Below are 24,060 nucleotides of genomic sequence, written 5' to 3' on the forward strand. Positions count from 1 at the left end.
AATCCACAGGGGGGAGGCTATCAATGGCTCGAGACTTCAGCCGTGGTTGTTTTACAAGGGGATTTTATTATTAATCCCCGGCTTTAAAAACATTCAGGTATATCTTTATGCATTTTATCCTTTCTGCTGGTTGTATTTTACATCACCACAACCACTCATTGAGCAAGTGGGACACCCAAAAATATTCTATGTAGATGATAATAATGAACAGGTTATCGCCTCTAGCATCGGAGGCCACATGCTTCCCCATGCCAGTTGCTGGGGAGCATTAGTGGGAGGGTGGCACTGTGCGGACGCCCTGCTTGTGGGTTCCCTGTGCAACCACAGCATTTGTTTGGCCACTGTGGGGACGGAACGCTGAACTAGACAGGGCTTGGGTCTGATCCAGCAGGTCTCTTCTCACTGTCTTATATAGGCTTATGTCAAGCAGTCCATTTTGTTTCTGAGATCTAGCTGTCTGTAAGAAACTCCATTTTGTGAAGCTGAGTCTGCGTGCAGTTGTTAAACCACGTGTTAGCTCACGTTGATCTCATCTCCAGGCCTCCAAGGTCAGAGCTGAACTCTTGCCAAATTAGATGGAGTGATTTCAGCTGGGCTGCTGTGAGAGTTTTCAACCCCCCCCCCCAAAAAAAAAAAAAAAAAGCCTGAAGAAATTATTCAGCCGGCTAGGGATTCACTAAGGAGGCTCACCTCACATCTATCAAGGGCCTGGGTGTATAAAGCTAGCTAATGCTGGTCTTTGCCTTTGGTTCCATCTTTGTCTTCATTCAGGTCTCCATGCTTTCAGGCCTGATATTCTCTGGATCCCAGATTGAGCCCTGTCCTACTGGAAGACCCATGCTTTGGTAACGTAGAGGACAGGGTTAGGTATTGCTTTGTTATTTTTGCCTGGAGCGTAGTTCCAAAGATTTCTCTGAGTTTGGTATAACTTTTTATCCTTTCCCTTTCCCCCTGTCTAAATAAACTTAAGCTCTACCGCTTGAGCTGTGTGTGCTTACTCCCAAGTAAATCTCAATACTAATTCCAGAGCTTTCTGTTTGGTTACTTGCTACAGTTTGAAGCTTTAGGCCTAGAACTTAAAACAGAGGGTGCTGGCTCCTTATTTCTGATGCTCTAGGAAGGTCCTGTGAAGTCTGACAGTCCCCTGGCTCAGGCTGATGTGGATTTAAGGGGTGGTGGCAGCTCACTTGAGTAACAGTTTGCCTGTGCCTATACTGCAGGGAGTTTGGGTATCCCCCTCTTCCTTTACTGCTTACATAAGATCAGGATGGGCATATGAAAAAGTTACCTATTGAGAAGATGAGTAGCAATCTGGCAACTCCAAACAGCGGAATCATTTCTCTGAAGTTCTGTAAAAAATGGAAGCATGAACAAACTCTAAGGTAATTCCATACCAAATGGCTGAACCAACACATATCAAGCTCAGTTGTATCACCTGTAGCTTGAATAAGGTTATGGGTTATCACCTCACTACAAGTGTTAATTAACTTATGTCAGGAAGTTTATCAATACTAGTTTGTGAATGATCACTGCAATTATTTTACATACATCTAAGCTTTAATATGATTATCACTGTCTGTGTTTCTTGCATTTCGTTCCTCTCTGACCTAACGGTTAACTTTTTTTTTTTCTTCTCCACACACCCATGTGTCTGTCTATCTGCCAACTTGGAGGATTACATTCCATGCATCTGATGAAGTCGCCTGTGGTCCATGAAAGGTTTTGTCACAGTACATTTGTATGTCTTAAGTGCAAGAATTGCGCTGATTGCGCTGCTGATACCTGGGGTTGACCGTGGTCGGGTGTGGTACAAGCCTGGCTTTGGGGGGCAGAAGAGGAGAGGACTTGACACAAGAACTGGATTTCTGTGGCAGGCAGATTTCTGAAAGAAATGGCTCTTGTATATCCTGGGAGGAAATAAGGATTGCTTATGGAACCAAAGGCTGGAGGGAAATGGGGAAATCCCTAAACTGTTTTAAGGACCTGAACTCTTGAAAAGTGCTAATTTTATTCTCAAGTTTCCTTCTTGGCATACAGTCTTCGGTGTTACTGTGGATTTCTAGAAATTAATGTACTTAAGGCGGGGCTGCCAGAGGCTGCTTGGGAAGGAGCCTGGGGAAGGAGGACCAGCCAGCAGCTGCACCGGGTGATCCTGAGCCTGCTTCTGCCCCCGCCCACAGGTACTTAAGGCAGGGCTGCCAGAGGCAGCGCCTCGGCATCGCGAACCACTCTAAGTGCGTACTTAGCGTCGCACTTGGAGTCGCAAGATCTACCCACCTGCCTCTCCAGAGACACCAGCAGCCACAACACCAGCAGCAAATAGCAGCAGCAGCAGAGGGCAGCAGCTTTAAAGACCAGGGGAAGGGGCAAACGTGGACTATCTGCTCCTTCTTCGCTGCTGTTCTCTTTTATCTCTTTTATATTCTTTTAAACTGTTGTATATTTTATATCTTAATATTTTAATATGTGCCTGGGAGGACTATTGGACAACTCAGGGGGTGGGGGAGGTGCCACCATAACTGTGGTCACGGGCAGGGGGAGGTATGGCGTTGGGGGATTAACAGGTCAGCTGAGGAGAAGAGGGGCTAGACACCTTACAGCTGTCCCCTCTTCTGGTTCTTCCCCCAACCTGATGGTTCCTGGCAGCCTTACCAGTCTGCCCTCGGGTCTGGTGGTGCTGCTGCTGAATGCCAGGTCGGCCCAAAATAAGACCTCCCTCATCCATGATTTGATTGTGGATGAGGGGGCTGACCTGGCATGTATTACTGAGACCTGGGTGGGGGAACTGGGAGGGGCCACTCTCTCCCAGCTGTGCCCTCCTGGGTACTTGGTGCAGCACCAACACCGACTTGAGGGTCGGGGAGGGGGGGTTGCCGTGGTCTATAGGAATTCAATCTCCCTCTCCAGGCTTCCTGCTCATTTGAGTGCAGATCTTGAGTGTCTGTACCTTGTGTTGGGTACCCGGGACAGATTAGGGATTCTGTTGGTGTACCGCCCACCCCGCTGCCCATCGGACTCCCTGCCTGAGCTGACGGAGGTGGTCTCGGACTTGGTGTTGAGGACCCCCAGGATGATGGTCCTGGGGGATCTCAACTTCCATGCCGAGGCCGCTGTATCCGGGGCGGCTCAGGACTTCATGGCCGCCATGACAACCATGGGGCTGTCCCAACATGTCATCGGCCCAACGCATATAAAAGGACACACGCTTGATCTGGTTTTCTCGACTGGGCAGGTGGATGGTGATCTGAAAGTGGAGGAATTAACATCTGTCCCTTTGTCATGGTCAGATCACTTCCTGCTGAGGTTTAGACTTCTGGCGGCCTTTCCCCTCTGCAAGGGTGGGGGACCTATTAAAATGGTCCGCCCCCGGAGATTAATGGATTCCGATGGATTCCAGAGGGCTCTGGGGGATTTTCCTGCTGGTATGGCTGGTGCTCCTGTCGAAGCCCAGGTTGCTCGGTGGAATGCAGAGATGACTCGGGCGGTTGACACGATCGCGCCCAAGCGCCCTCTCCCTCTGAGCAGAGCCCGGCCAGCTCCTTGGTATACACCTGAGCTGAGGGCAATGAAGCAAGAGGGGAGATGGCTAGAACGCAGGTGGAGGAGAACTCGTGCTGAGTCTGACCGAACACAGGTAAGAGCCCACTATCGAGCCTACTCTGTGGCGGTGAGGGTGGCAAAGAGGCAGTTCTTTTCCACCAGCATTGCATCTTCTCAGTGTCGTCCGGCGGAGCTTTTCCGAGTGGTTCGCGGCCTCTTACATTCTGGGCCAGGGAGAGAGATGGTGGAACCCTCGGTAGCACGCTGTGACGAGTTTGCGTGGCACTTTGAGGATAAAGTCGCTCAGATTCGTCATGAATTGGACACCACCATTAATGCAGTCCCATTGGTAGAGGCGTTCAGAGCACCGTCTGGTCCAGTTTTATTGGATGAGTTTCAGTTACTGAGGCCTGAGGATGCGGACAAGGTGCTTGGCCAAGTCCGATCGACCACGTGTGTGCTTGACCCTTGCCCTTCATGGCTTATTAAATCAAACAAGGAGGGGTTGTCCGGCTGGGTCCAGGAGGTTGTAAATTCCTCCTTGGGAGAGGGAGTGGTGCCTGCTGCTTTAAAAGAGGCAGTAATCAGACCACTCCTGAAAAAGCCTAACCTGGACCCAGAGAATGTTAACAATTATAGGCCAGTGGCCAACGTCCTCTTCCTGGGCAAGGTGCTTGAGCGGGTGGTTGTAGGACAGCTCCAGGCACTCTTGAATGAAACGGATTATCTAGATCCATTTCAATCGGGCTTCGGGCCTGGTTTTGGAACGGAAACTGCCTTGGTCGCCCTGTGGGATGACCTCTGCCGGGAGAGGGACAGGGGGAGCGCGACCCTGTTGATTCTCCTGGACCTCTCAGCGGCTTTCGATACCATCGACCATGGTATCCTTCCGGATAGGTTGTCTGGGTTGGGAGTTGGAGGCACTGCACTACAGTGGTTCCGCTCTTACTTGGATGGCCGATTCCAGAAGGTGGTGCTGGGGGATTACTGCTCTGTGCCATGGGGTTCCACAGGGCTCTATTCTATCCCCCATGCTGTTTAACATCTACATGAAACCGCTGGGGGAGGTTATCCGGAGGTGTGGGCTGAGGTGCCATCAATATGCGGATGACACCCAGCTCTACCTCTCTTTCTCATCAAAACCAGGTGAGGCAGTGGCTGTTCTGAACCAGTGCCTGGGCACGGTAATGGACTGGATGAGGGCTAATAAACTGAAACTCAATCCAGACAAGACGGAGGTACTGTTAGTGGGTGGTTCGTCTGCCCGGCTAGGTGATATTCAACCTGTTCTGGAGGGGGTTGCACTCCCCCTAAAGGATCAGGTTCGTAGTTTGGGGGTGCTCTTGGATCCAGAACTGTCACTTGAGGCACAGGTGAACTCAGTGGCACGGAGCACTTTTTATCAGCTTAGGCTGGTATACCAACTACGCCCTTATCTGGACAGAGATAGCCTAGCTACAGTTATCCATGCTCTGATAACTTCTCGTCTGGATTAGTGCAATGCGTTATACGTGGGGCTGCCTTTGAAAACGGTCCGGAAACTTCAGCTGGTCCAAAATAGGGCAGCAAGATTGTTAACAGGGACTGGCCTGCGAGCTCATATTACGCCAGTACTTTTCCAGCTGCACTGGCTGCCAGTCCATTTCCGGGCCCGATTCAAAGTGCTGGTGTTACCATTCAAAGCCCTTAACGGCTTGGGGCCAGGTTACCTGAAGGATCGCCTCCTCCCATATGTGCCTGCCCGGACCTTAAGATCATCATCAGCGGCCCTTCTCCATGAGCCCCTGCCAAAGGAAGTGAGGCGGGTGGCTACTAGGAGGAGGGCTTTTTCTGTTGTGGCACCCCGGCTCTGGAATGAGCTCCCTAGTGAGGTTCGCCTGGCGCCTACATTGTACTCCTTTCAGCGCCAGGTGAAGACCTTTTTATTTTCCCAGGCATTTTAGCATTTTAGCTTTCTAAATTTTTAGCTTTGCTGTTTTAAATCTGTATTTTAAACTCCTGTACTGCTGCTAGGTTTTATTGTGGTTGTATTGTTATATTGTGGTTTTAATGTTCTATATATTTTAAATTGTTTTATTGTGTGTTGTTTTGTTTTAGTTTTTGTGAACCGCCCAGAGAGCTTCGGCTATTGGGCGGTATAGAAATGAAATAAATAAATAAATAAATAAATAAGAAGACTTCTTGTTGTTTTCTCTCAGGGCTGCTTCAGATGCTACCTCATCGCCAAACATATCTCATGTAGGAGAGGAAGAAAAAAAGATAAAGGATTCAGGCATCTCTGAAACTTCTAGGCTGCAATGTGCAAGACCTGGCAGGCCAGCGTTTGGTTTGTGGAACTCAGGGTGCAGCCCTATACTTGTTTAGACAGAAAAAAGCCTACAACTCCCAGCATGCCCCTATGCTGGCTGGGGCATGCTGGGAGTTGTAGGCTTTTTTCTGTCTAAACTTGCCTGGGATTGCACCCTAAATGACTAACAGTACAAGCCTATACATGTCTACTCAGAAGTAAGTCCCATTCAGTTCAATGGAACTCACTCCACTGAGTGAGCAAGTATAGGATTGCAGCCTAAATGAACTTTGTTCTCACATAGCAGGCAGAGTTAGCATTACATTTTGTATCCAAACTAGTACAGTTATGTTCTGTCCTGATTTGTGATATTTTTCTCAATGCCACCCCTCTGCAAATAAGGGGAAAATCTCAAGTCCCACAAAGTGGGAGTGTGTCGAGCAACTTCCTTACCACTAGAATATTCATGAAGTGTCCTCCAATCAGAGCATAAACTCCTCCTGAAGCTCCTACTAGATCATGGAGGGGATCACATATTGAGCTTGCCAAGGAACCTGGGGAGGGGAGAAGGAGGTTGTAGCCAATTAACAAAAATAACACTGCCCTGGAGCACTTGGCATGAGCCAACACTATGGCACGACTAAGCAGAAATAAAAGTTCAAGACATGGATCTTAAAGTTATATTGCAAGTGGCCATCTCCTGCAATCTTAAGAGACAGAAACTCCTAGATTTACTTACAAGTGTAAACACTCAGACTGTGTTTCAACTGGCTGTTTCTTTCTCTCTCTCTCAATCTCTCTCTCTCTCACACACACACACTCCGTTTCCTGTATAAAGTGGCTCAGTTATGTGCCAGTCATTTTCCTCTATCCACTCACCTCCAATCACTCCTGCAATGTATACCAGTCCAACCCTATGTCCTTTGTGAACCAGTTCTAGGGGAATCCCCAACAGAAGCTGCAGGACAAGATTTCCCAAAATATGTTCAATGCTGTAAAAGGGAAGAATATAAAAAGGTGAATTGGCAATTATGTTTCCCTTCATTGGGACAAAAATCGTTTTCAATAGAATGTTTGTTACTTTTACACTTCAGTAACGGAGAACAAATAATTAAATAAAAGCACCTCATCGACTGTTCTATCTGCACTCTTAGCATAGGGCCTTTTAAAAAATATACTTTTTATTCTATTTTTAATCTTTATAAATGTAATGAACAATAACAACAACCCAGTCATTATCTACAGTTTCCAGCAATACAGTACTCTTAAGAGGACACAGCAACAACAAGGGAAAAAAAAGGGGGGAGGAAAAAGAAAAGAAAGAGGGAAAATAAAAAAAAATAAAAAAAGAAAGACATGGGGGAGGAAAGCAAACAGGGAAAAAAATATAAAAAAGTTACTTCCAGGGATTAAATTTAGATTGGATGACAAACAGACTTCAAGTATCATTCTATTTAAAAAATTATGCCTATATCATTGCCATTATTACATTTCAGTACAGCATAGGTAATCAACCTTAAATTTCAGTATCATGTCATAACACAGAAGGAAGCATACAATTCATTTCCACTAAGCATATATTGCCCTTCAGCTAATGTATAATACTAGGGCTTAAAAATTTAGCCAACTACAAATATTACTAATCAAAGTCCCATAATAAAGGTAATATTAATAGTAAGAAAAAGAAAAGAAAAAAAATAATTACAAATCACTAATATATTTTATACTATCTATATTTTAAATAATATCATTTCTAGATATATATATATATATATGAATGTGTAAATATCTGTACACACTCAAAAGTTTTATATAAAGTATATCATTTCTAATATAAAAAAGGAGAAGAAAATAGGAATATATATAAACAATCCTCACTGACGTACTGCCCAGCCCTTGAAGCCTAAACAAATCCAAAGAGCAATCTCGATTGAAGAATTCTCAGCTCATGGAAGATGTCTCCTGTATTTTACTTTGTATGCCAGCTAACCAAGCCTCCGCCAATTCATAATTTAATTTTTTTTTCATCTGGCCTTCAAAAAGAATACAAAATGTAGCAGGATATTTGTATGATATTGTGAATTCATTTGTCTTGCCTGATTTCTTGCTTTAGTAAATTGTCTTCTTTTGTCAGCAATTTCTTTGGTATAATCTGGAAATAACATAATTTTATCTTAATTTGGCCCTGAAAAAAGTTCTTTCATTTCTCTAGCCAAACGCAGGATATGATTTTTTGTAGACACTCTTGCAAATTGGACTATTACAGTTGCAGTCCCACTGGTGCCACGAGCTGCACCTGGAACACGGTATGCATGCTCGATGTCAAGTAAATAATCAGCTGGCAGAACAAGTAGCTCATGCAGAAATTTATCCAGAAATTTAGGCAGACTTATCCCATCAGGAAAATTTTTGATACCCAGGATGTGGTTTGCTCTGCATGAAAATGCTTCCTGTTGAGAAATTCTAGCAGACATGACATTAAGACCGGCTTGCATTGTAATTTATTGCACAGAAATCTGTTCTTGGAGGGCATTGACCTTCAGTTCCAATGTTTGTCAGGAGCTATTAATTAAATCCACAGCCCCTTGAAGGATAGTAATGGAATCTTGGATTGTATCCAATCTCTTAGCCTGCTCAGCTAGTTGAAAAGACAAAGTTTTTATCAAAGCCAGTATCTCCCCTAGATCTGCAGAAGCCTTCGGCAAACGGGGAGTTGCGGGGGTTGGTGGTGGTCCAACAGTTTTCTTCCTTCCCTTTGATGCTGCCATCCCCCTCTTCCAAAGATAAGACGTAGGAATAATTAGAAACAAACAGTCACATAAACAGTCACATAAACAGATTTTGCAGGTCCTCAGATGTTGTTGTTTTCAATTCAAAGTTACTAACTAAAATTGGCGCTTGTCAGCTCTGAAGTCTCCTACGTAGGAGTTTCGAAAACAGCTTTGAGTAGCTGACACTCAGGAAAAAACTGACCTTCAGAGCCCAGCCCTTCTGCCGTTCTGCAAAAGGAGTTGTTCTTCTAAGATCTTATCCAGATGGCACTCAGGCTTTCCGTTTTAATTCCAGGGAAAGATGAAAAGGTTTTTCAACCTTTTAAAAGCTGTTTGAGGGGGTGACCTGCGGAGCCTCCGCAGAACGCTTGACAGAGCCACCTGGCGCCAACCGGATGTCTCTCAGCACAGGGCCTTAAGACAGCTTTTATCTAGATGGAAACTACGCGAAGGTCTCCAGCAAAGCAGAGGGTTTGGGGACAAAGTCACCCGTCCTGGCAGTCCCATTCTCAGCCCACTGAGCAAAAGACTAACCCCCGCTGCTCTTGGATGGTGCACTGAACTCTGGTGAGCTGAAGTGGCAAAGCCACAAGAAACGAAGGCCCTGGAATGAGGGAGCACACAACAGGGGTGTGACTACAGAATCATAGAATAGTAGGGTTGGAAGGGGCCTACAAGGCCATCGAGTCCAAGTCAGAGCATCCCTGACAAGTGGGTGTCCAGCCTCATCTTGAACGCCTCCAGTGTGGGAGAGCCCCCCACCTCCCGGGGGAATCGGTTCCATTGCTGTATTGCTCCAACAGTCAGGAAGTTTCTCCTGATGTTCAGCCGGAATCTGGCTTCCTGTCACTTGAGCCCATGATTCTGTGTCCTGCACTCTGGGATGATGGAGAAGAGATCCTGGCCTTCCTCTCTGGGACAACCTTTCAAGGACTTGAAGAGTGCTATCCTATCTCCCCTCAGTCTTCTCTTCTCAAGGCTAAACATGCCCAGTTCTTTCAGTCTCTCCTCACAGGGCTTTGTTCCCAGTCCCCTGATCATCTTCGTTGCCCTCCTCTGAACCCTCTCCAGCTTGTCTGCATCCTTCTTAAAGTGCCCAGAACTGGACACAGTACTCCAGATGAGGCCTAACCAGTGCTGAGTAGAGGGGAACTAGTATTTCCCGGGATTTGGAAGCTATGCTTCTATGAATGCAGCCCAAAAGAGCATTTCCCTTTTTTGCAGCCACATCCCATTGTTGGCTCATATTCAGCTTGTGATCGACAATTCCAAGATCCTTCTCGCTTGTCATGTTGTTGAGCCACGTATCCGCCATCTTGTCACTGTGCACTTGGTTTCTTTTTCCTAGGTTCAGAACAGTGTTTCTGAAGACGAGATGAGGGGTACCCAAACCACAACAATACAGACGATCCTGGCTATCGCTGGAGTAGAACAATCCATGAATCAATCCAATCTCATTCTGGAGAAAATTGTCAGGGTGGACACTGAGCCCATAGAATCCCAGAGTAGTTCTGATCCTGACGAAGAGCAGCTGCTCCTGGGAGAGGAGCGCGTTCATCCTTCCCAGGGCCAACAGCTGGCAGAGATTCCTCCCACCGGCATTCCTAGCATAGATAGCAGTCCCGGGAGTGAGTGTGTGCAGGAAGCAGACTTGCTGGATGAGCGACACCAACGCAGGGAGCAACGCCAAATCGAGGGCGCAGAAAGGTGTAGTGCCCAGTTGGCGCGCAAACAACGGTTGCGCCCAGAGGATCCAAGGGAAAAGGGGAGAGACTCTCCCTAGCCCATAAGTTCAGGGTCTGCCAGTGATTCCCTTTCAAACGGGGACCAACTGTTCCAACTTAGGGCATAGGTACTCTGCTGCTCATATCTAGTTGCTAACACTAGAGTTGTTAAGTGGTAAAAGAGGAATAAAGCTTTGAAAAGAATCCCTTTGTCTGTGTCTGGACTTGACTACTGGATTAGACTGAGAGAGGCCTCCAAGGAGCCCTTGACAGCTTGGTCCCCGTTCGGCTTTTTCTTCCTCTCTCTCTCTCTTCTCCTATTGCCGTATGGAGGGTGCCGGGGACCCGGCGGTGCAAGCTCTGGCACAAAGGAACCAGATCCTCCGTGATCAAGTGGCTCAACTGACAGCTGCTGTGCAGAATCTACAAGCAGACATGAGAAGTAGAATCTACAAGCAGACCCCTCCACCTCCAATTCCCCCCCCGCCGCAAGTGCCCGGTGGCTTTGCCAGAGAAGTTTTCCGAGGAGAAAGGACTTTTTCAGATTTTCAGGGCCCAGTCGGAGCTGTACATGCACCTTCGACCTGAGTATTTCCAGATGGAACAGGTTCATGTGGGTTTCATCATTAACCTACTTTCAGGCGTGGCAGCTAAATAGGCTTTGGGACTTTTCGCTAATGACTCCCCACTTGGGGACTATCAAGGTTTCATGACAGCGATGGCCCATTTTTTCGGTGACCCCCTGCGCACGCAGACGGCTTCTTGGGAGATTTGCCACCTCCGGCAGGGCAAGGACTCAGTTTCCAGCTACACTACAACCTTTCGCTTCCTGATGCAGGATTTACAGTGGAATGATGCCGCGCTAGTGGCTCAGTTTTTGGATGGTTTGAACGACAAGATCTTAGATGAGTTGGCGCACAAGCTCAGCCCGCCTACTTTGGAGGACCTCACCCAGACCTGCCTTCAGCTAGTCAGCTGGAGGGGCGTCGGCAGACCCACCGGGGCGCCAGGATTTCCCTCCTCCCATTCCTCCACGTTTCCTGCCCCCTCCCCAGCTTGAGTGCCAGCGAGCTGAGCGCCGATGTTTTCGATGTGGAAAGCTGGGGCATTTCGCCAAGACCTGCCAAGTTAGATCCGCAGCCTCCCCCTCCTCTCCTTCCTCCCCCTCCTCAGGCCTGACTAGACTGCCCCCCCAAGCTTGTTGGGGGCCTCCAGTGTGGGGGTCAGTTCCCCATCGGGTGGGTGCCTTCCCCAACCCCATCTGCTGTTGCATGTTCACCTCCGCTCCTCCCAGTGGGGTGGGGTGGAGGCCCTGGCTTTAGTGGACTCAGGGGCTACGACCAGTTTCATGGATGAGCCCTTCGCCCTCTTCCACAAGATTCCTACCCTGCCCCTTCCTGCCCCCTTGGCAGTGGAGACCATAGATGGGCGTCCTCTCTCTTCGGGCGCGGTGACCCGTATTTGAGCAGATTCAATTTCACTTGGCCAAGGTTCCCAATACCCAATCATGCTGGGTGTTTCCTGGCTCTCTAAGCACAACCCTCAGATTTCTTGGGGGCTTCAGCAAGTGGAGTTTGCGTCTCCCTACTGCCGGACCAGGGCTCCAGTCCCAGCCCAGGCCTTAACCCTTTCCGCCCCCTCCTCATCTGCTTCTGGCAGTCCTTCAGCTACCATGATCCTCCGAGAGAAGTATGCGACTTTTCCGGATGTGTTTGACAAGGAGGCTGACCGGCTTCCCCCCCCCCCACCCTTTTGACTGTGCCATTAACCTCATTCCAGGGGCGACCATCCCCGCTGGCCGGCTGTATTCAATGTCGGAGCCGGAACTTCGAGCTCTGTTGGAGTTTTTGGACAAGAATCTCAAATGTGGGTTCATTCGCCCGTCTTCCTCCCCCACCTGCGCTCCTACCTTCTTTGTGGCCAAGCGATCTGGAGAGCTCCGCCCAGTGCACCATTTCAGAAATCTAAATTCGGTCTCTATCCCTGACAAGTACCCTCTCCCCCTCATACCCAAGTCACATCCAGGAGGGGGATGAGTGGAAGACGTTTTGGCACCCGGTACGGAGCGTATGAATACCTAGTGATGCTGTTTGGGCTCACCTGCGCCCCCCCCCCCCACGTTTTCACGTTTTATGAATGCCATCTTCCAGGACTATTTGGACACTTTCCTCATTGTGTATGTCGATGATTTACTTATATTTTCTGAGGACCCCCACGCCCATCAGCGTCATGTCTCCGCCGTCCTCCAGCGCCTCCGCGAGAACCATCTTTATGCCAAGCTGGAGAAATGTGCGTTTGATCTAGGGGTGTACAAAACCCCGCTTACCTGGCTCTGCTGGGTTCCGCTGGGGGGCTGATGTGCTCCGTCCCTCCCCCCGGAATCCTCGACAGCCAGCTGTGCTCCACAGCGGCTCCGCGGAGCAGCTGGCCAGGCCCAGGCCAGGGCTGTCCGCAGCCGGATTTCCAGCTGCGGAGGGCTCTGGGTAAGGGAGAAAAAAAATGTGTACGCAAATGGCGGCTATGGCCACCGCCATTTGCGTAGTTTTTTATTTTTTTTTACCCAGATGTTTTAGGCTACGTAAAAAATTACGTAGCCTATCACATCTGGGTAAAAAAAATGCGTACGCAAATGGCGGCGGCTATGGCCACTAGGGATGCCAGAGAACTTCGCCACGAATCTCGGGGAGGCTGAATGCCAGCGCATTCGGCCCCCCGAAATCGGTGGTGAAACGGTCTGCCCCCCGCCCCCCCCCCCCCCGGGACGGGACTTACCTTGGGCAAATCTCCCTGGCGGCAGCGGCTCCGGCGGCTGCTGGTCTTCCGACCGGCTGCCGCCACCGCCGCTTCCAGTTTAAAAAAAAAAGAAAAAACGTGATAGGCTACATAAAGATTTAAGTAGCCTATCACAGCTGAGTTAAAAAAACAAACAAACAAACCGCGCGTACGCAAATGGCGGCGCCCATGGGCGCCGCCATTTGCTTTCCTTATTTTGGCACGTGTAGTCTACGTAAATGTTCACGTAGACTACACGTGCCAAAATAAGGAATGCAAATGGCGGCGCCCATGGGCGCCGCCATTTGCGTATGCGCAGTTTGTTTGTTTTTAACTCAGCTGTGATAGGCTACGTAAATCTTTACGTAGCCTATCACAGCTGACTGCAGGGACGCAAACGGCAGCGGCTATGGCCGCCGTCATTTGCAGACCCGGCCGGCAGGATTCGCGGCGGGAGGGATGGGGCACCTCCCCCCCGGCCAGAATTTCGGGGGGGAGGGACAGGGCGCCTTCCCCCCGGCCAGAATTTCGGGGGGGAGGGACGGGACGCCTCCTCCCGGCCAGAATTTCGGGGGGGAGGGACGGAGCGCCTCCCCACACCGCGAATCAAATTTCGTAAAGGTAAAATGACTTTCGTACATCCCTAACTGGGCCGCCGCCATTTGTGTTCCTTATTTTTCTTCGTCTTTTTTTTTTTTTACAGATGTGATAGGCTATGTAAAAACATACGTAGCCTATCATGTCTCTGTAAAAAAACAAAACAAAAAGACAAGATTGCAAATGGTGGCGGTGGCAGCCGGTCGGAAGACCAGCCGCTGCCACCACCGCCCGGAACATCCTCCCCAGGTAAGTCTCGTCCCGAGGGGGATCTGCGGAGGGGCGGGCCGTTCCGCCACCGAGTTCGGGGGGCCGAATGCACTGGCATTCAGCCTCACCGAGATCCCTGGCGGAATTCTCTGACAACCCTAGTTTGATCTAACCTCTCTGGACTTTCTTGGCTACATTATCTCGCCTGACGGTATCAGGATGGATCCTGCAAAGGTCCAGGCTGTTCTCTCCTGGCAGGCTCCATCCACCAAGAAGGACTTGCAAAGTTTTCTGGGCTTTGCTAATTTTTACAGAAAGTTCCTGCCCAGTTTTGCTCGGCTGACTTCTCCTCTCACGGACCTCCTTAAGGGCAAGAAATCTCCTTTTCATTGGACGGCATCAGCCCAACAGGCTCTCGAGGAACTTAAGAGGCTTTTCAGTTCTGAGCCGATCCTGTTACATCCCGACCCAAGGAAGCCTTTTGTAGTGCAGACCGATGCCTCTGACTCTGCAGTCGGGGCGGTGCTCTTTCAGCCAGATCGGGAGGGCAGCGGGCTGCAACCGTGCGCCTACCACTCCAGGAAGCTGACCATGTCTGAGAGGAATTATACCATCTGGGAGAAGGAACTGTTGGCCATCAAGTCTGCTTTGGAGACCTGGCGTCATCTCCTGGAGGGGGCACAGCACCCAGTCGAAGTTAGAACCGACCATCGCAACCTCGAACATCTTCAGACAGCCCGTGCCTTAAACCAGAGGCAGATTAGGTGGTCGCTTTTTTTTTTCTCGGTTCCACCTTAAGATTTGCCACGTGAAGGCCTCCGACAACCTACAAATGGATGCTCTTTCTCGTAAGCCTGACCTCCAGCCAGGGAGTCAGGAAAATCCCCCCCCTCTCTGATTCTTCCCCCCCAAGGCCTGGCAGGAGCTGCGGTGCCTCATTCTTGGGAGGAGCTCCTTCTCTCTGCACAGGCTCAGGATGCTTTTGTTTGCACAAAGGTGGAGGACTTGGGGCTAGCCTCTGCCCCCCCTTCTCTTTGCGAGGTGGCCTGCTTTACCATTCCGGCCAGGTCTATGAGCCTTCTAGACCCCTCCGCGAGAAGGTCCTCCATCAGTGCCACGACTCCCCCACAGCTGGGCATTTTGGCATCGCCAAGACCCTGCATGGAGTGATTTTTGGTGGCCTCGTGTGTGTCAGGACGTCAAGACCTATGTCACCTCCTGCCCAACCTGCCAGCGGGCGAAGGCCCCCTCTGGCAGGCCCACAGGCTTGCTTCACCCCCTGCCTACCCCTTCAGGACCTTGGAAACTGCTCTCCCTTGACTTCATCACTCACTTGCCTCGCTCACACGGTAAGACCACCATTCTGGTGGTGATGGATTTGTTTTCTAAGATGGCCCATTTCATTCCCTGCTCTGGGTTGCCCACAGCCAGGGAGACGGCAGAGCTGTTCTTGGCGCATGTTTTCCGCCTTCACGGATGGCCCGAGGGTCTCATTTTGGATAGGGGCCCCCAATTCACTGCCCATTTCTGAAGGGAGCTACTTGCGTTGCTCCATGTGACGCTCCATCTTTCCTCCGCCCACCATCCAGACGGACAGTCAGACCGAGCGCACCAATGCGACTCTGCAGCAATATTTGCGCTGTTATGTCAATTACCAGCAGGATGACTGGTTTTCCTTGCTGCCTCTCGCAGAATTTGCTTATAACAATGCCTGCCATGCTTTCACCCGCCAAAGTCCATTTTTTGCCAATTTTGGTTACCACCCCAGGGCTTTCCTGTCCACCCTAGCTCCCTCTTCAGTGCCAGCGGCCCACGACTTTTTAGAGGAGTTGAGAGCGGTACACCACCTCTTATGGGACTCCCTCGAGCAAGCCAAGACAGCTTACAAGGCCTCGGCCGACCAGCAGCACCAGCCGGGTTTGTCTCTGCAACTGGGGGACTGGGTTTGGTTGTCCACCCAATACCTCCCCTCTCACTCACCCGCAAGGAAGCTCGCGCCTCGCCGCACGGGGCCTTTCCAGGTTACGGCCCAGATTAACCCTGTGGCTTTTCGCCTGGCTCCCCCCCCCCCATGAAGATCCATCCTGTTTTTCATCGGTCCTTGCTGTTCCCCCCGGTTTCTGACAACCCTCATCGCTCGGCCGGCTCCCCCCCCCCCCCCCGCTGCCAGTGCTGGTGGAGGTGGAGGAGGAGTTTGAGGTCACGGAGATTCTGGACTCCCGCCTTTCTCGCGGCCGCTTGCAATATCTGGTGGACTGGAAGGGTTACGGGCCTGATAAGCCGCGGAAAATGTGCATGCTCCGTTGCTGCTGAGGCACTTCCATCAGCTGTACCTCCACAAACCCGGGGCCCCAGGGGAAGACACTGAGCCCATAGAATCCCAGAGTAGTTCTGATTCTGAGGAAGAGCAGCTGCTCCTGGGAAAGGAGCGCGTTCATCCTTCCCAGGGCCAACAGCTGGCAGAGATTCCTCCCACCGGCATTCCTAGCATAGATAGCAGTCCCGGGAGTGAGAGAGCGCGGGAAGCAGACTTGCTTGACGTGCGATGCCGACACAGGGAGCGGCGCCAAATGGAGGGCGCGGCGCCAAATGGAGGGCGCGGAAAGGAGGCGTAGTGCCCGGATGGCGCGCAAACAACGGTTGTGCCCAGAGGATCCAAGGGAAAAGGGGAGGGACTCTCCCTAGCCCATAAGTTCAGGGTCTGTCAGTGATTCCCTTTCCAACAGGGACCAACTGTTCCAACTTAGGGCATAAGTACTCTGCTGCTCATATCTAGTTGCTAACATTAGAGTTGCTAAGTGGTAAAAGAGGAATAAAGCTTTGAAAAGAATCCCTTTGTCTGTGTCTGGACTTGGCTACTGGAGTAGACTGAGAGAGGCCTCCAAGGAGCCCTTGACAAAAATGCCCACTCACGGAACTTAACACATGCATACATAGAAGCATAGAATAGTAAGGTTGGAAGGGGCCTATAAGACCATCGAGTCCAACCCCCTGCTCAATGAAGGAATCCAAGACAGAGCATCCCTGACAGCATCGCAAACCAAAGTCACAGAGTTTTGCCTTCAAGATGGAAATTGTTTCTTCACTAAAAAAAAAAAAAAGCCTTGCCTGTTTCTTCTGTTGGATTCCACTCCATTTTCAAAAGCGAAAACAGCAATTGATTACATAGACCAGGGCTTTTACAAGATGCCCCAAAGCCCTGCCAGACACTTCTTAGTCAGGGTAACTGATTCCTTACCCAGCATGCACAAGCATGTACGACAAAAATCTCCAGGCTTCGTTCCTCTTGTCAGGCATGTAGATGAGAGGACTCTCCCAGACGCTGGTGTCCAAAGTGATCCACTGTTTCTGGGGCTTCTGAACAGCATAATAAATGAACACAGCCAGCTAGGAACAAACGTTGAGAACACTTCAGTCCAACACTGAGTTCAGAGAAGCGTGGCGGTCCCAGGGCACAGCACTTGATGCCCATCTATCCCAAATCCTAGCGTGGCCAGAACTGGGTGTTTCAGAATATTTATGTTCAAGTGAGAGGTGAGGACTTATTTCCCGCCCAAACGTTAGGAACACTCTGAGTACAGGTTTCTGAGTAATCTTGTCAAGCAGCATTTGACATTTAAGTTTTCAAAGCATTCAACACTTTCTATGGACCAGGCAAACACTGGCAGCAAAGATTTTTGAGTGCTTTTTCTGGCACAGACTTGAAAAAGACTTCCAGTCCCTAAGCAGCATTGGAATTTTTCATGGGCAGGTTAAAGGCAGAGAGGAACCTCTAATTTCCAGAGGAACCTCTTTGGATCATTTTCAGTTTGAGCGATGAACAGACACTTAGGATACAATCCCATCCAGATGCCCATCAGCCTCCGAGTTCAGAGAAATATAGAAGCATATGGAAAAAGTGTTTTGAACATTTCACTAGGACAGTGTTTCTCAGCTGTGGGCTGGGGACCACAAGTGGCTTCAGCAATGTAGCCCACCCAGCATCTCCTTGCTTGCCACCCTGCACGGTCTTTTGGCTGGACAGCAGCAGCTCCTTGCAGGCGCAGCACCTGGAAGCAGGAGCTGGTTGGAGAGCAAAGGCGCAGCATGCAAAGTTGGAGGCGGGAGGGGGAAAGAGGAGAAACAACAGGAGAAGGGAGATGAAAAGGACAGTGTCAGGGTGGACACCGAGCCCATAGAATCCCAGAGTAGTTCTGATTCTGAGGAAGAGCAGTCGCTCCTGGGAGGGGAGCGCGCGCCTCTTTCCCAGGGCCAACAGCTGACGGAGATTCCTTCCACCGGCATTCCTAGCTTAGACAGCAGTCCAGGGAGTAACAGAGCGCGGATAGCAGACTTGGTGGACGCGCGACGCAGACGCAGAGAGCGGCGCCAGATGGAGGGCGCGGAGAGGAGGCGTAGTGCCCGGTTGGCGTAGCAAACAGCGGCTGCGCCCAGAGGATCCAAGGGAAAAGGGGAGGGACTCTCCCTAGTCCTTAAGTTCAGGGTCTGCCAGTGATTCCCTTTCAAACGGGGACCAACTGTTCCAACTTAGGGCATAGGTACTCTGCTGCTCAGATCTAGTTGCAAATGGTACAGTTGTTAAGTTGTAAAAGAAGAATAAAGCTTTGAAAAGAATCCCTTTGTCTGTGTCTGGACTTGGCTACTGGATTAGACTGAGAGAGGCCTCCAAGGAGCCCTTGACAGCCAGACAGACTGAGGGAGAGGTAAAGGGAAAACACCCAGGGCTGTGGTTGCTGCTCCACTGACAACAACCACCTCCTCTACCTCAGAAGAACAACCTAGATAGTGGCACTGGGAACTGGAGATGTGTGTATGTCTGTGCAGTGAACGGGGGAAGATGGTGGAACTGAGTAAGGCGGCTGGGAGACGGAGAAGTTCAGGGGCAGGAAGGGAAGAACTCCTTCCTCTGTGGGAAAGTGGCCAGAAGGGGATTTGAAGGAAATTAAGAGGAAAGAGGAAACTTTAATGATGATGATGATGATAAGAACTTGGAAGAGAGAGGAAGGGCTTCTCTGCACAGAGGCTTTTTATCCCACAACTTTACCAGGGCTTCTGCTTCCAGATTCTTTGTGGGATTAAGAATGGCCCTTTACATGCACTTCTGCATTGTTTTCCCCTGGGGAATTCCTTTATCTACAAATTCTGTTTGTTTCATTATACAGCCACTAGATCACGGTGTGGTATAGCTGCTTTTATAGCACGACTTCCTCTTTTCACAGAGAAATTCAATTCATGATATTTAAGTAGCTCATTATCGCTGATCTTAAAAAACCAAGATAAAGGTCACAAAGCATGGGTGAGGCTCTGGAGGAGAGGCTCAAAACCTAGCATAGGAGGAAATGAATATAAAAGCAGCCGAGGGAAGGGTGAAAAAAAGTGGCTGTTTCAGGGGTAGAAGTTAAGTGTGAAAGGAGAAGGAGAGAACAAATGACAGGAGATACACTGGGAGGCATGTCAGGGGAGAAGAAAAAACATAACATAAAAAGTCTTCTCCACTTAGAGCAGGGATCCCCAAACTTTTTGGGTCAGTGGGCACATTTGGAATTTTGAGTGTATTGTGAGTGCTCTTACCATGGGGGCAGGGCTTGCCCATTCATAAAATGGCTGCCATGGTTGCCACTGTCGGTCATAAACCACTAATTTCTCAGAAGGCAAACTGGTGAAATGAAAAGTACCTAGGAGCCAAGAACCTGGGTACAAGGCAGGGATGAGGTCGGAGCTCCAAAAGACATAATCACACTTTTGAACCCAAGTAAGGACAGCACTGCAGGACAGCACATTGCTTTGCAGCATGCCAGAGTCCGAGTTAGAAAAAAGTGTGAAAGATCCTGAGAAATAAAACAAAAATCAGGAGGGAAGGGAGCCAGGTGGGTCAAGAGCGGAGTCTGCCAGTCCACTGGTACCCGAGGCACCACACTGGAGACCCCAGACTTGGAGCTTCTGCATCAGAAAATTCCGCCTAAAACGAGTCATGATACCTCCTGTGACCAAGAATTCAGCAGTTTCCAAAGAAGGAACCGATATGTACAGAAAATGATATCCGTAATTGCCAGCTGATTAGTCATGAGAAAAAAAATGTGAACCATAATGCTAATTAGGGAAATTCCATAGTTTTACCATGACAGCCTTTGTGAATCAAAACCAGACCTTTTCTAAATATCCAATAGGGTTTATATTAACCAATTCTTTGTCTTGTGATATACTACGATGTATAAATTAGGCAAACAATGAGTACTTAAGAGGCAGGGTATGTGCAAAAGAAAGTGAATCCCTGGTTGTATCAGCTCAATTAAAGGGAATAATTAGGATCAGGTGTTGGTTACAAAACCATTTCTAAGGATTTGGGGCTCCACCAATGCACTGTCAGACAGATAATATACAAATGGAGAAGGTTCAAGACCACTCTATCAAGGAGCAGTCGTCCTACCAAAATCTCTGCAAGAACAAACTGGTATACCATCCAGGAAGTCAAAAAGAACCCCATGATAACATCCAAGGATCTGCAGGCCACTCTTGCCTTTGGCTAATGTGAGTGTTCATGACTCAACGATCAGCAAAAGACTGAAAAAGAATGGTGTTCATGGGAGGATAGCCTGGAGGAAACCACTGCTCTCTAAAAAGAACATTGCTTCTGGTCTGAAGTTCGCTAAAGGTCACACAGATGATCCCCAAGACTTTTGGAACAATGTTCTCTGGACTGATGAGTCAAAGGTAGAACTCTTTGGCTTCAGTGAGAAATGTTACGTTTGGTGAAAAACGAATACAGAGTTCGAACAGAAGAACCTCATTCCAGCCATCAAGTGTGGTGGTGGGAACAAGATGGTTTGGGCCTGCTTTGCTTCCTCAGGACCCAGACGGCTTGCTATCCTTGACACAACCATGAATCCTGCAGTGTATCAGAAGATCCTAGAGGAGAACGTCAGGCCATCCGTCCGTGAGCTGAAGCTACACTGAAATTGGGCCATACAACAAGACAATTATCCTAAACATACAAGTAGATCTACAAAAGAATGGCTGTGGAAGAAGAAATTTCATGTTTTAGAATGGCCTAGGCAAAGTCCAGACCTAAGCCCCATCGAAATGTTGTTCGAAGTGAGCTGAAGCGAGTGAAACACCTGAAGCGAGCTGTTCATGCAAGGAAGCCCTCAAACGTCACTGAGCTGAAGCAGTTCTATTAGGAGGAATGGGCTGAAATTCCTCAAAACCAATGTGAGACACTACCAGACAGTTACAGAACACGCTTACTTGAAGTCACTGCTGCGGGGGGGGGGGGGGGGCACCAGGCATGGAATCTAAAGGTTCACACACTTTTCCACAGATGTATATTGAATGTTGAATCAGTAGTGGATAAATAAATGTTGAAAAAGCTTCATGTTTGTGTGGCATCTGTTTAATCAGGTTATCTATTGTTCTTTATCTAGGATTATGGGGTTAGATTAAAGTCTAATAACATTTTAAGTTGGAAATATGTGACCATCCTAAGGGGTTCACAAACTTTTTCTCACTGCTATATGTTAAAGGCAGCCTCCATCTCCATTTTTTTTTTACTGCCCTGCACTGCTGTTTTGTTGCTGGTAGGCCTTAGTAATTTTCAGTTATTTCAAGTGGGGCCCCTGCAGGTAGGACGTTTGAGAACCCTTACCTCAGCTACACTGATGGCAAGAATGAAGATAGGTGGCGGGACGCAGTTGGCTCTTTCGAGATAGGTTGCTCTGGCATCTTCTGGAAGCATCCATTTAGAAACAGTGTCATGGAAGTTGTTGCAGTTAATACAGCTTCTGTCCTCATCTTTCTCCTCTTCTGCCTGGGCCTCAGGAGGCCCCTCCAAGTTCAGTCTCTCAAGCTCCATATTATATGCAGTCAACTACTGCATTAAGGGAAGATAATAAACAACATTCTTAATTTGGTGCTGACCTATAGACCACCACTTCACCCTCCTGTCCAAAAATGAAAACATTCTCTAGGACTGTGAAAATCCTGCTCTGGTGTTAGTCTTCTACCAGAGGCAGAACACAGGCCTCGCATTAGGAGCTCGTATTCAGTGAGCTAGATTAGCGATTTCAGTGGTTTAGCATTTTGTATCTCTTTGGAGAGTTACCTGTCTGAAGGTATAGGTATACCATAAAACAAACATTTTGCAGGGCTGGGAAGGCTTAAAGGGATCTACTTTGCTTATTACGACTTTGTCTGCCCCCCCCCCCCACGCCACCATCTTCCTTGGTGGGCGCAATCCTATTGGGATAGGCGGCCGCCTCCAAGCTCAGAGGCGACCACCTATCCAATGCAGGGCAGAAGCGCAGAGGGGATCGTCCCCTCTGCACTTCAGCCACCCTGCACTTATGGCTAGAGAGCCGATTTTGGCTGTCCAGCCATGGGACCTCAGGAAGCAGCAGCCGGACATGTTGGATGCGTGGTACTGGCATTTCTGATTTCCCTGCCCCAACACGGCCCCAGGAATGCCCGTCTTTGCCTAGGAGGCAGCGAGGGGAGGTGGAGGCCGGTTCTCAGGGAGCTGACCTCGGGGTGAGGGCTCTGCGGTCAGTTCCCGGGAACCGACCTATCCTGTGGCCATCTAGCCACCACCCAGCGGCCATAGGAGTGCGCCCTTAGCGGCTTAATTTGGGGGGAAGCAGAGAAGAGGGCCGACCTTTCCGTTGTTGCTACTGTTAACAGGTTCAGCTTCAGAATCCCGGGCGTACCTACCACCACTCGCCCAGAAATGAGGGTATCCGAGTCTGCCGCCTCCCCCCCCCCCCGTTTTCAAGGGGCATTTGGACTGCGTCCTACTCCCAGCAGCCGAATGGCGCGGGGGGCCTGCTGTTCCCCGGGGCGCAGCACCCGCGGAGGGGCATCGCACTAGCGATCCAGCAGGCCGCCAGTCGACGACATAGCCGGGGAGCCGGCAGGGCCCCGCCGCGCTTGCGACGCCGCTGCAGAGCCTCTCGCCGCCCCAGGCCAAGAGACCCGCGGAAGCGCGGCCACCGCGCCCCGCCCCTTCTGCTCGCCGCAGCCTCTTCCTCCCCGCCGCCCTCCGGCAAAGACACGCCCGGGTCGCGCAGGGCTGCCCGCGCCGCTGCCCCGCCCGCGAGCGCGGCGCCACAGCTGGAGCCGGGCGGCGCGGCGCCTCCTCCGCTCCGCCCGGACGCGTCTGGGCGAATGCCGCGGGCGGCCCCCGGCAGGAGCGCGCCGGCCGCAGCCCGGCCGGGTTCGCGGCGCTCGCCGAGGGAGGCCGCCCGCGCCGCCTGGGGAAGCGCGTCCGCCTGACGGGACGCGCCGCCGCGGCCCCTCCGCCCGCCGCCCCGAGCTCGGCCCCTCGGCCCTCGCGCTGCACGGGCGCAGGGCCAGCGCGCTCCAACCCCGGGAGCGCCTCCTCGGCAGGCGGGCGCGGCCGCTTCGCCCGCGCCGCCCCTTCCCGGCAGAGGCGGCGGCCAGGAGCGAGGCCAGCAGCCCGCCCGCTTGGCCGCGGGGCTCAGCGGGCCCGGAGCGGCAGGTGCCGAGGGGCGCCCGCGGCGCGCCGAGGCGTCATCGGCGGCGGGTGTCCGATGTTCGCGTGACTCGAGCCCCCCATTTCGGCGCGCCTACGCCGAGGCGGACGACCGCACCGGACGCAGCCAGCCTCTCCGCGGCTGCCCACCAGGCCGCCCGAGGCTCCCGGGCCTTCTCGGGCTCCCCGCCTTGCTCCCGCGGCGCGGCGCGCCCTCCGGGGTCAGCGAGGGGCAGGACGAACGGCCGCTGGAGAGGCTACCGCGGCGCGGACGCCGGCGCCGCAGCGACAGGCGAGGGATGGTCCGGAAGCTCCGCCGAGCCGCCCCGCGCGGGCGGCCCGCTGCCAGTCCGCCCCCGAGGGACGCCGGGCGCCGCTCCGCCGCCCTCCCCGCCGCGCGGCAGCCTTGTCCGCGGGCACGGCCGCAGGAGGCGGGGAGCGCGCGGCGCGCCTCGCCTCGCCTCGCCCACTTCTCTTCTCCGGGTTCGGGCGAGGCGGGCAGCCGGGCCGGCCCTGCCTCCTCCGGCCAGGCTCCGAGTTCAGAGGCGGCTGGGGGTGGGCTCGCCCGGGGCGGGCAGCGCCGCTCTCGCGGCCGTGGCGGAGGGCGGGCGTCAAGGGAGGCGCGGCGGGGCCGGCCCGAGGAGCGGCGCGGGGAGGCGGCGGCGGAGCCCGAGA

General features: G+C 51.2%; 1 protein-coding gene across 9 annotated transcripts in view; it reads right to left on the bottom strand.

The window, feature by feature from the left end:
- The window catches only part of RHBDL2 (rhomboid like 2), a 31,862-nt gene extending 8,097 nt beyond the window's left edge, over positions 1–23,765 (bottom strand). For 3 of the 9 annotated variants that reach the window (XM_084816272.1, XM_084816279.1, XM_084816278.1), the window contains exons 1-6: positions 23,504–23,765; positions 21,544–21,768; positions 17,140–17,288; positions 6,707–6,819; positions 6,281–6,381; positions 1,289–1,349 (exon numbers count right to left, since the gene is read on the bottom strand). In XM_084816272.1, coding sequence (XP_084672398.1) covers positions 1,289–1,349; positions 6,281–6,381; positions 6,707–6,819; positions 17,140–17,288; positions 21,544–21,750 — 631 coding nt within the window. In that variant the 5' untranslated portion in view covers positions 21,751–21,768; positions 23,504–23,765. Of the gene's footprint in view, positions 1–1,288; positions 1,350–6,280; positions 6,382–6,706; positions 6,820–17,139; positions 17,289–21,543; positions 21,769–22,600; positions 22,955–23,503 lie in introns of those variants that run through there. The other 6 variants (XM_084816273.1, XM_084816280.1, XM_084816274.1 and 3 more) reach the window with 4 other exon arrangements.
- Between the last annotated feature and the right edge of the window lie 295 nt (positions 23,766–24,060).

This window comes from Heloderma suspectum, chromosome 10 (assembly GCF_057233095.1).
Source record: "Heloderma suspectum isolate Gila_16-S chromosome 10, 16-S_ref, whole genome shotgun sequence".
Lineage (NCBI taxonomy): Eukaryota > Metazoa > Chordata > Lepidosauria > Squamata > Helodermatidae > Heloderma > Heloderma suspectum.